At 60.2% G+C, this 12077-nt stretch overlaps 1 protein-coding gene across 1 annotated transcript; it reads left to right on the top strand.

Moving 5' to 3' along the window:
* The first annotated feature begins 8327 nt into the window (after positions 1-8327).
* Positions 8328-11409, top strand: FGF19 (fibroblast growth factor 19). Its single transcript, XM_037135221.2, has 3 exons — positions 8328-8568; positions 8960-9063; positions 11095-11409. Exons 1-3 carry the CDS (start codon positions 8328-8330, stop codon positions 11407-11409), a joined length of 660 nt encoding a protein of 219 aa, XP_036991116.1.
* The last annotated feature ends 668 nt before the right edge of the window (positions 11410-12077 follow it).

Below are 12077 nucleotides of genomic sequence, written 5' to 3'. Positions count from 1 at the left end.
CCACCTCCGCTGTGAGGGCCGCCCGGCCAACCTGTGCCTTGACCTCCCCGTCTGCAGACAGAATTGCTCGCGCACAGACCCAGCACAGTCTGGCTCCTACAGACGGACAGTGGAGAGAGGCCCGGACGGGCCCCTGGGGAGAAGTTCCTCCTCGTCGCAGCCTGACCGCAGTGAGATGTCTGGGTTGGGGCTGACGGGTCCTCCAGAGGCGCCCAGCTCTTTCTGGCATGGCCCACCCAGGGCCCCCATGAACCCCCAGCCACTGCCAGAGCCCCTCGGGGCCCATGCCACCCTCTGCAGCCCCCTGGTCCCCACTCCCTCCTCCCCCCACCCCCTGCGGGTCACCAGACATTTACCCCCCAGCTGCAGGGCTGTGCTCGCTGCACCTCCGCACCAGCCGCAGGGCCTGCAGGCAGCAAGCCGGGGAAATTCGCACAAATGCCACAGATGGTCACTTCCTGGCGGTCAGAGTGAGGGCTGCAAAGGCGGCCACATCCTCTCTGATCTCCCACTGACCTGCCGAGGACAGGTGACCGCACCGCAGAGCTGCTGTGGCGGCCAGAGAGAGCACAGGAGCATACCCGCACAAGCACGCCGGCGCACGCACATGAACACACACACACGAACAAACACATGTGCACATTCATGGGCACACAGGTCCATGGGTGCATGTGCATACACACCCATAGCCGTGCACAGGCACTCAAATGTGCACCTGCATCATGGGTGTACACATGTGTCCACACCTACCCACACACATTCCCATAGCATGCACATGTTTACATACAGGTTCACAGGTGCCCGTGGAAATACACACACATGTATTTTCATGGGTGTTCACATGCACATTCTCACACCATGCACGCATGTCTGTGCACACACAAGCACATTGATGGGTGTGCACACACAGTGTCTGGCCCTGGGAGCACTTTCGGCTGAAGGGGGCTCTTGTGAGCAAACCCAGATAGGATGCTCTGGAACGCTGGGCAGGAGGGCTTCCCAAGGTCTCTGTGTCCTCAGAGGGTCGCTCCCTGTGGCCTGTGCTGTTTAGGTCACCTGTGAAAGGGACTGCTACAAATAGGGCAGTAACACCCCACACAGAACCAGCCACACCCAACCACCGAGTTCGTAATATTACTTTCCACTGGAAAAGGGGCGTCGCAAAAGACCGACCAGAGGCTACCCAGGGAGAGAGGACTGGGCAGCTCTCTACCGTCTCCAAGTAGGTTGGGGAGGAAGAATGCTCCTGAGGGAATGACGAGACCGTGGGGGCGTCCCTCAGAACGGTGGCCTCAGAGAAGTGTCTCCCGCCTGCGACATCAGGGGTGCGATGTGACTCCCTGGGTCGAGGAGATATGCCCCAAGTACACCCCAAACAGCCTGAGTTCTCTGTGCCCGACTTGGCGTCCCACGGTGCCTCCCCGGGTCCGCCACACTGCCCCCTGAGCCTCGGTCTTCTGTTCTGGACAATGGGGTTATGACAGCGAGCACAGTGCATTCGGGCTGCTCTGTTGCCCTCCAACGGGAGCGCGTCTGGGGGCCCAGCCTGGGGGCTGCAGCCCACTGCCCCGCCAGCTGTAAGCCACAAGCCCGTCCCAGGCAGGCGGCTTAGTATTCCCCTCTTTTGTTATTTTGGAAAATTCCGGACCTCCAGAGACGTTTCTAGAATAGTACGAGGAGCACCTCTGGCCCTTCACCTGGACCACTGACCGACACGCCTACAGTTGTGCCCTCCCTCTCCCACACGTGTGTTCTGAGCCATCAGAAGGAACGTCAGGTGTGGATGTGACCCTAGCATCCCAGAGTGCTCCGGCACGCGTCCCCCGCACCGAGCCCCGGGGACCGAGCTGCCCGGCAGGCCGCTCCCCAGTGGGCTGTCCACGTTCAAATTCCCCAAGGTCCCCTGTGATGACCTTTATAGTGATAGTGGGTTACTTTCTTTTTGCATGGGTTGGGTTTTTTTGTTTGTTCCTTTTTTTGCTGATCTGATTAATTGATATTCACCTAACATAAAATAGCCATTTTAAAGTGCAAAATTCAGTGTGGCCTTTGGTGCACTCACAGCCCCTTTTGTCAAATTTCAAAATACTTTTACTTCCCCCAAGAAAACCCCTGACCCACTGAGCAGTGGGTCCCCAGGCCCCTGTCCCCCGGCCCCCAGCCAATGGCCAGATGCTTTCTAACGAGGAACCTCAGGATGCAGGGGGAGGGGTGTTTGGGGTTTGTTTTTCTTAAACAATCTTTTATTGCTCATCAGCGTCCCAAGTGTGTTTGGAAAGAAAAGGGACGTCGTCATTGCAGATTGTGTCCTCGTCCCTCTCTGCCGCCCTCCGGCAGGGCAGCATCCGGCAAACCCTCCCCTTCCTGGTTCTGATTTTGTGTGTTTGAGGACAAGGGGCTTCGAGAGAATTGCCCCGAAGGTCCTGTCGGACGCTGGAATTTGGACTCCACCGGTCTCCAGGGGCCTGGAGTAGCCCTGTGCTGCCCGATGGTCTCCCCCAGGCCTGGGCAGGGTGGGGCAGCTGGGCAGGGTGGGGGGGGCACTGTCCTCCGGCCCTGGCTCCTGGGTGACCCACCCCATTGGGCTCCTACCCAGGAGCCCCTTCCCCATGCCCCTGCCCCATGCCCGGTATATGCGGCCCCGCGCCTCGGTCTCTCATCTGTAAAATGGTGAACAGCCCACCCTCTGGAGGAGGGGCGGGGATCCCCGGAGACACTGGCCCCCGTGACCCGTGGCCCCGAGCAGAGGGCTGCCCAGGATGGGAGGAGAACAGGCCCAGGGCGGTTCGGGGCGGAGGCCCCGGTTCCCACTCCCCACCACACCGGGTCTCTATGTCTTCTACTGACTTCCCCCAAGGGGAAGGTCCCAGGAGAAAGGAAAGTGGGTGTCGCAGGGCCCCAAAATGCTCCCCAAAGTGTAACTATGATATGATACACCCCCGGTGGGGGCAGTGCCTGGGGAGCGCTCTGCTGGGGACTTCTGGAGAAGCACGTTATCACGGTCCATAGCGGTCCGCACCGGGAATGCCAACCTCAGCCAGCGTGGGGCGCCCTGGCTCTGGGGTCTGAGATCTGACCCGCTGGAAGTCCTCAGACAGGGCTGGCGGGTCAAGGAACAATCAGTATGGCGATGGAGCGGGTGGAAGGAAAGGTGGACAGAAAGACCAAGCCACGGACAGACGAATGCAGGCTCGCAGGCTCACAGGCACATGAACACTGCCCGGCTCCTCTCCGCTGCCTGTGCACGATCCGGGGGCCACCGCGCACGCACCAGACTCCGAGCTGGGCACCCAGGACACGGTGCCCACCTCCATGGGGCTGCGTCTGGGAGGGGATGGACAGCGGGGCTGACGGGGGTGAGGCCCACGGAAACAGCCACTCTCAGAACGGGGACCTCGCTTGTGTCCTGCAGGAGTCTCCAGGGGGACTTAAATGACCCCCCTAGGAAAACATCGGGGCAGTGGATGGGGGTGGGGCCGAGAAATTGGAGGTGAGGGTCCCTGCCCAACAGAGGCCCCGATTGCAGAGGGGCCTGTTAATTTTCCGAAGGGGAGGCTGCTTTGGTTTCCTTTTTGTTTTTTAAAACATAGTGTAATGATTGGGGCTAGTGTAATGATTGGGGCTAGGGCTAGGGTCAGGGTCAGGTTTATTAGCTTTGTGACTCCGAGCAAGGCACAGTTGCTGAGCCTCGCTTTCCCCATCTTTAAAATGGGCGCTGTGGTGACTGCTGGGGCTCAGTGGATTGAGCGGGAGCCTGTGAACCGGAGTCACCAGTTTGATTCCCAGTGGGGGCACCTGCCTGGGTGCGGCCAGGTCTCCTGCTGAGGACACGTTAGAGGCAACCCGCAGGTCTCAGGCCATGAGGGTCGGGGGGGCAGACTGGCAGCCCAAGGCCTCCAGTCCCAGCCCCTGGGCTACACGAGCACCTCTGGTGGCCGCACTTTGTCCAGAGGCAGCCGAGCAGCCCTCAGCGTGAGCAGAAGCAGGTCGTTTCTCGAACTCAGGAAGAAGCTGCCGCTTCCCGCCCTGATCCTGTGCATGGGCCAGGCCTACCTGGGGAAGAGAGCGCGGGGCTAGTGACTGCCCTTCTGAGAGTGGAGAGGTGTGAGAGGCCACCCCCAAGGGGGTCTTCCCGGTGAGACTCGGGTGGGAACATTGGGAACAATGTCAGCATCCAGCACTAGGGGGCAGACCCCTTACAGGAGGAGCCCCACTCGGATCTGCGGTGTCAAAGGTGCCTTGGAAGGGCCTTTAGTACCAGGGGGAACTTTCACAGCTACATGGGGTGGAGGGCGGGGGCGATACCATTTAAACACTTTAAAAAAGATATATAAGTACTTCCCAGGAGTCTGGGAAAGAAACCCACCCACACAGAAATGGGCCGATAATGCAGCCGTGGCAGCCGGGGTTTTAGCATTGTTTTTGTTCTGCTTTCCTGGATTTTCCCAATTTTCAACCACAAACCGGTGCCACTTTGCCATGACAATGTCTGAAATCGGCTTCATGGGAGTGTAATGGCCGCCCCTCGGTGTGTTTGGACAAGCGTCAGGGTCTGTTTATTCGCCACCCTCGTCATCATGTGCCACATTCCCCTGTCCCGGGAGAGTGCCCTCTCGGCCTGGGCGTGGTCCCCACCCCATGTCCAGCCTCAGGCAGCCACCCATCAGTCAGGTTTGTCACCACACATGACACCTGTCTTTCCCCAGAGTTGCCATCTCTCCTTAGAAATAAGTCACGAGTGTGGCGAAGGCGGCCATGGTGTGCCCCGGAAATAAACAGCAACAGCGACCCCTCTGCAGCGCGCCTCCCTCCGCACGCCAGGCCGCCCCTGTAGGTCCTGATCTCCTCGCCGGCAGCTCTTCTGATGTTCACGTTGACCCTGAGAACTGGGCGCCTTTCTGCTCTTTTACAAACAAAGGGGTGGAGGGCAGAGAAATCGTCCCTTTTCTGCTGTGTCAGTGTCTGGGCTGGCGCGGTGGCCTCGCTTTGGAACAGTGACCCGCACGGGGAAAAGCCGTATGTCGGTGAAACAGAAGGCCTTGCGGGAAATCCTACGAATCCTAGCGAAAACACAGGGCTAAGGCTCCGGGGCCCCACGTTCCCACCTCAGCTCAGCCACCGGCCCGCTGTGTGGCTTGTCCCCTCCTCCAAGCCTTCAAGTCCTGTCGTTCCCAAGCTGCAAACCGCAGTTCTCATTTTTCCGACAATGATTTTGACCAACATGCAGAAGCCTCTGCGATTACAGGGCCGTCTCAACCAGGGGGGTTGGGCAGGGGATTTGGGAGGGGTGCGGGGAGGGCACCTCGGACACTGTAACAGGCGTTTCTAACCATAAGATGAAAAGAAAAACGAGGATTTTCATAACGCCAGGACCGGAAGTGAAGCCGAACAGGATTTTCTGCACTCCTGGGACTTGGGCTGGGAAGGATGAGTCTCTCGTTTGCCACCATCGAGAGCGACCCTGATGGGCTCAGGGCAGAGGACGGCGACTCTGAAGGGGGGTTCAGGGTGGTTAAAAAGAATCCCAGCTGGACTCAGGCCCAGAACAAGTCCTCGTCCTCGTGCTACGCCCTTCTGGCCATCAGGGCGGTGTCCAGGCTGAGCGGGGCCGCTGGGACCCACCTAGTGTGGCCACTCCACTCAGTGAACAAAACTCCACCAGGGCGAGTGAGCTGGCTTAGCCACTGGAACCAAACCAAACGAAGCCTGAAAGATAAAAACTGGTCCAAACCAGCACCCTGGGGCCGCAGGGGTCAGGCAGCTTTGAGAAGCTTGGGAAGAGGACCTCACCTTCACCTTACCTGGACAGGCAGGTCTTACCTGGACAGCCTTAGCCGCAGCGCCCCCTGCTGGCCAGTGCCACCTTCCCTCTCCCCGCCTTGACTTCCTCCCGCCACACAGGCTCCCCTCCCCGTCCCCCTGGGTGCAGACCCTTGCTGGCCCCTGGCTAACTCTGTAAGCCTCAGTTTCCTCACATGGATGAAGCCTCTAAACTGAGAGCTCTGCTGTGCCTACAAAATGCCTGGCCCTCACGGTTCATGAACTACACCCGGGTGCTTTATGTTCACTGTCCCATGTGATCCTGTCACAAGGCACCAGGAGGCAACAGGCCGGGAAGGTTCATGACCTGCCCAGGGAGTGGCTGGGTGTGGGTCGGTGCCGCACAGGGTCTGACCCCAGAGCTGAGTCCCCGGGACTGGGGGCCCCCACCACTTCCTCCAGATGCAGCCTGGCCTGGGTTTACAAGCCTGTCGGCCTGGGTCCCAATACCGGGTCCACCATTCACAGGTGGTGTAGCCTTGGGTCATCCTGCCACATTTCTAGGAGCACCCCCATTGCTCAGTGGAGGGGCAGGCTGTCACGTGGTGCTTTTGGAAAGCCAAAAACACCCACGAAGTGCTTGTAAGAGAACAGGAAGCCACCTCCTCAGCCACCCGTAGATCACAGTGGCCGCTCTTCCCACCAGGGCCTTAGGAGGGGCAGCTAAGGGGTGGGGGACGTGGTTCAAGGCTGGCACCCCCCTCCTCTCCCAACCAGATTTGGGGTGCATCCCCTTGCAGTCCCAGACATCCTCCTCAGGCCCCCGCATTTATCCAAGATCTCTCTAAAAACGAAAGCTGCAGGGGGAGGGTAATTAACTTTAATAGGAACCGCGGTCGATTTAAAGCCACAGGGGGGAAGTAATTAGATTTAACAGAAGCCACGGCTTTCTGAACCAAGACACACAGCATGGGGGTCCCTGGCCTACAAAGCCTTTGAGAGGATGTCTTTTTGTAAAGACTTTCCTGGTGACATTTTCTGCGTGCTCCGTCATTAACGCCAGGCGTTGATTGGGCCGTGAACGTGGCCTTCGCTCATTGAAATTCATTAGGCCTGACACTGCTGTCCTTTCCTGCGGAGCCCGCAGTTTGCCCTCCTGTCGCCTTTACGCTGAGCCAGTGTGGCTTTTCCCCAAAACCAGCCTCCTGGGGCCCCACACCCAGGAGTTGGGGTGGGGGAAGGGCTGGAGGAATAATGAGAAAGAATCGAGATTGAGACAAAGCCCCCTGGGAGGACCCCTCCCTTTCCCGCCGGGGCATTCTCTGGAGGTGGTTTCCATTTTCAGAGCGTCTTTAGAGTAGGTCTCTGGTTTACAGGAGCCACTTCCCCGCGTGGCCTCAATTTCCCCACCCGGGGCCGGCCACCACCCCAGCCGCGGGCCTGGCGGCTCCTCTGCCCCTCCCCACCACTTAAGGAGCCCCCGGACCTCTGCTACCGCGCTGCGCGCGGGGACCCAAAGACCCGACCAACGACAAAGGCAGAGGGGCCCACTTGCTCCAAGTGCCGGGGCCTGAGATGGTAGTAAGTCAGTTTCTCAGTACGCGCTGGCGAGCCCCCTGCCCCCAAGGGCCCCTTCACCGCGACTGCGGGAGGGGCCGAAACCGAGTTAAAGCGCCATCTAGCGGGACCCGCGCGACGCCCCCATTGTTTCTCCCAGGGCGCAGATCGCGCCTGGCCCCCCGTCGGGGTACAATTTTCCGGGATAAAAGGGGCTGGGCGTGGAGGAGGGGCAAGGATCGCGAGAACATGAGCTGAGAGAACGAGAGAGGGTCTGAGCTGCACGAGAAAGTGTAACGCAAGGCTTTACATCCGTGGGTGGGAGGGTTGGCACCGTCGCGGGAGGGAGCGAATGAGACTTCTAAGTGGGGAGGGTCGTAAAGCCGAGGCAACGTTCTTCCGGACAGGGGATGAGGGATGCAAAGTCCAGTGACCCCCAATCTTTGGCCCTGGAGTTCCTGCCCCCGCCCCTGCTAGCGCCCCTGAGACCAGCTCATTCCCTGGGGAGCCACGGCCTGGAGGCGGGGCTCCGCCACTCCTTTATTGCTTTATAAAATCAAATTCGTCCAGTCAAGAGCGACCTGGCCGCCAGCCCCGCCACCGAGGCGTGGGGAGGAGCTCCTCAGAACCCTCCCCGCAAAGCGGGGCCTCCTCCCCCAGATCAGGGCGACCTGGGCGGGGTCACCCGGGGCTCGGGGAGGGGGCTGGGGCCGGAGGCAGGGTGTGAGTGGGTGTGTGCGGGGGGGCGGGGGCCTGATGCAATCCTGATAAGGAATGCTCCCGTGTCTTGGGCACCCACCGCCTGGGAGGGTAAAACACGCTATATAAGGCCGCCAGCCTGCAGCCGCCGTCGGACCAACAGCGCAGCGCACCCAGAGCGCACGGCTGGCTGGAGAACGCTGCGGCTACCCCCACCTCCTCACGCACAGCCCTGCAGAGCATCCCAGTTGTCGCCTAGGCTTCCGCATCCCACTACCGAGGAGCCGCGACCGGAGCCCGAAGGAGGTGCCATGTGGAGCGCACAGAGTCGAAGCGTTGTGGCCCGCTCCCTGGTCCTGGCGGGCCTCTGGCTGGCCTCAGCCGGGGGCCCCCTAGCTCTCTCGGACGCTGGGCCACACGTGCACTACGGCTGGGGGGAGTCCATCCGCCTGCGCCACCTGTACACCTCCGGCCCTCACGGCCCCTCCAGCTGCTTCCTGCGCATCCGTGCCGACGGCGCGGTGGACTGCGCGCGGGGCCAGAGCGCGCTCAGTGAGTGCCTACCGGCCCCTCTCCTGCTCTGCAGCCCTTCCTCCCTTTACCTCCTTCGACTCCCGCAGGCACCCCACTTCCGAGATGCGCCAGGTTTCGCGTATTGTTCCCTCCCTGGAGCCCCCGAGAGCGGGAGAGCCTGGGGGAGGGGGCACGAGTGCGTGAACCTACCACACCCATGTGTTCCCCTCCCCCGACCCCCCTTCTGCTCTTGGGGACCCCTCGCTTGTGGGAACCCCAGGTCTGGGCACCCACTCCCTCTCCGAGCCTCCGAACCGCGTGAAGAGACGGGAAACGGTGCGGGGTGGGGGGCGGGTACTCCATCCGACCGCATCCACGTGTCGTGGGGGCCTGCGGGTCTCGGCTGCAGTTGTTGCTTCTCTCACGCCAGGTTTGGTGGAAATCAGGGCAGTGGCCCTGCGGAACGTGGCGATCAAGGGCGTGCAGAGCCTCCGGTACCTCTGCATGGGAAGCGACGGCAGGATGCTAGGGCTGGTAGGTGTCGCCACGGGGCGGGAGGCGCTGTAGCGGGGGGCTGCGGGGGAGGGGGACGCGCTGGATCCAGTCCAGACTTTCCTGGCTCCCTCCCCCTGGCCCCGCTGGAGTTCCGAGGCGAAGACTGCCTGAGCCGGATTAAGTTAAAGTCCGACTTTTTCTACGGAAGTTTAGGGTCCCAGGGTTTGAAGTTTGAAGCCTGGGTCAAAGCCGCCTCTGCATTTTCAATAGGGCCGGAGGGCGGCCCGGTCGGACGGAGAAACCCACTACTGGGCTCTCCTTGATGCTAAATAGGAAAACCCAGCTCGGGCCTTTGCAGCCGGGGCCTGGTTGTGGGTAGTCCTCGCCTCCGTTCCCCTCCATGCAGTGGTTTAAAAAAAAAAAGCAAAAGGGTGTATCCACAAGTTGGATCTTTTTTCAAAAGGTACACCTTCAAACGAGCCTGAGAAAAAGTGACCTTTAGGGTTGGAAATTTTTTAATGTGACTTTTAATCTACTAGAAAACTTTTCAGACACATCGGAATTACTTCCACGAGTTCTCGCCCTCCTCTGCGGCTCACCTGTACTGTAAATACCTTCGGGAGGGGGCTGGGGTGGGATGGCCCAGGTGCCCTCGGGAATCTCCGAGCGGGATACGGGGATGCTGGGTCTCTGGTGGTCGGGAACAAAGGCTAAGATTTCAAAGGGAGACCCCGCACTGAGAAGACTGGGGAGTGGGGGTGGGGTGGGCAGGGCCTCGACTCAGCCACGCTGGGCCAGGGCCCTGCCGGAGGAACGGGGTGGGGGCGGAGACTGCGCCTGAGGGGGGGGCGGGGGCGGGGGATACGCCCCCACTCTCCAGAACAGATGCAAATACCCGCCTGCCCCACAGCGCTAATCGCTTCAGTTTCTTAAAATCGTGCTGTAGCTCGGACAGCTGTTTATCCCATTTATCCAGAATCCTTGTTTCAGGCTTTATGGCGGGGTCCCGCGTGAAAGGACAGGAAAGGAGGTGGAGCGCTTGCTGAAAGCCGACTCCCAAAGCCACTGAAACCCTTAGCTGCAACTTTAGCAGCGGTGCCCTTAACAAGGGGGGCGGGACGCGGGGGCAAGAACGGCGAGAGGCTCTTCCAGGACTGATGAGGCTAACCCACGGTTCTGCCCATACGGGGTGGGGGATGCCCACCTCAAATTTAGTTCTACCTCTTAGTCCCGTGGGCAAGGGTCAGCGAACATTGAGGACCCAAAAAAGGAAGAGATATCCCACATTCTAGAAACTTGGAATCGTTTTCCTTATGTATGGAAAAGAGGAGATGCTAATTTCTCCCAAATAACCAGCCGCGGGAAAATAGTCCATTTGGTTTTACTTCCCCCGTCTATTTCTCAATTTGCAGTGAACCCTCCCGCGGTCTAGTGGTTTTATCCTTGCGCCTGGGCCGCCTGGGCCGCCTGGGCCGCCAGCCTTGCCAGTCTTATCAGGGCCTTATCAATGCGCGCTCACCCACCTGCAGTTCAACGACCTTTGGAGGCCTAGGCAGAAACGAGACTGGGCGCCTCCTGGGGTTGTTTACCGCCCGGCTCTCCTGGCTCCCTGCCGTGGGCTGTCCTCTGTGTTCCCAAGGGGTAATGACACTATTGGAAGACAGAAATTGCCCGCTGCCACCTCTGAATCAACTATGAGTGGTCTGCGACCTGAGCCTGACTCTCCCCCTCCCCCACACATTTCCGGCCACCCCTGGCTGGGAGCAGGCGCTGCCTGGGGCCTGGGGCCTGGGGCCTGGGGGAGGGGCGGTCTTTATCTGCAGGGTCCTGACAGCCTGGCCGCAGCGGAGGGGCTGCTGGCTCTCACAGAAGCACCAGAGAGAAAGGCCTGGCTGAGAGTGTCAGTGACTCGGGTTTAAGTGGGAACCTGTGTGCACTTTGGGATTTTACGCCATATTTTGTAGCGCCACGCGCAGGACTCCGGCTCAGGCTGAGCGGTGGGGTGCGACAGGACGCCCCCTGCTCCCGGGCGGGGAGCCACGGGTGCTCACAGCCGTGTTCTCTCCGCAGCTTCAGTTCTCCCCGGAGGACTGCGCTTTCGAGGAGGAGATCCGCCCTGATGGCTACAACGTGTATTGGTCCCAGAAGCACCGGCTCCCCGTGTCCCTGAGCAGCGCCAGGCAGAGGCAGCTGTACAAGGACAGGGGCTTTCTGCCGCTGTCCCACTTCCTGCCCATGCTGCCCAGGAGCCCGCCGCAGCCCGAGCCCGTGGAGGAGCACCTGGAGTCTGACGCGCTGTCTCCCCCCCTGGAGACCGACAGCATGGATCCCTTCGGGATCGCCAGCAAGCTCGGGCTGGTGGAAAGTCCCAGCTTCCAGAAGTGAGGCTCTGGCCTCGCCCACCTTTATCTGGAGGCCCCCAACCCCTGCCCCCCACTCCCCGCCCCCAACCCCTGCCCCCACTCCCTGCACCGACCCCCTGCCCCTGCCCCCAGTGCTCATACCACATATCCTATTTAGAACCTGTAGGTAGATTGTCTGACCTTGACTGTGCCGTTTTCTAGATTTGTGTGATCTTAAAATTGTAAGCCCTTTATTCCCTCCAACTACCCCGATTCCCTACCCCGAATTTAGTCATTGCTGGACAAGTGCTGCCCATGCGCTGCCCCAGCCCTGCTTGAATACCTCCACTGACAGGGAGCTCATTATCTTTGGGAAAGTTCTTAAACCGGCTTGAAATTCTCTGCAGATTTCTACCATCACTTTCAGCAGGGGCAGCAAGAAGAACACTCGGTTTAAATTCACGATCGGTGATCAGCTCAGAATGGCAGGCAAACTTGATTCCACCGCCTGTGACGGTTGGTCCAGGTCTCAAATGCAAGCCCCTCCGGGATGGAATTGGCTGGGTCTGAGGGAGCCCAGAGCTCCCCTCCAGCCTGGGTGAGTCTTGAGGGCGCCCACCATGCCTGCTGGACTACAGGGCAGTGTGCCAGTGATGAGGCTGGTCACCCCCTTCCCCTGGCCCTCCTCTGCCCCAAGACAGCCTTTCTGTC

Source organism: Artibeus jamaicensis, unplaced genomic scaffold (genome assembly GCF_021234435.1).
Source record: "Artibeus jamaicensis isolate MK-2021 breed Jamaican fruit bat unplaced genomic scaffold, CSHL_Jam_final contig_3109, whole genome shotgun sequence".
NCBI lineage: Eukaryota > Metazoa > Chordata > Mammalia > Chiroptera > Phyllostomidae > Artibeus > Artibeus jamaicensis.
Note: the sequence above shows the minus strand (reverse complement) of the source record. Positions and strands in the feature narration are given on the sequence as shown.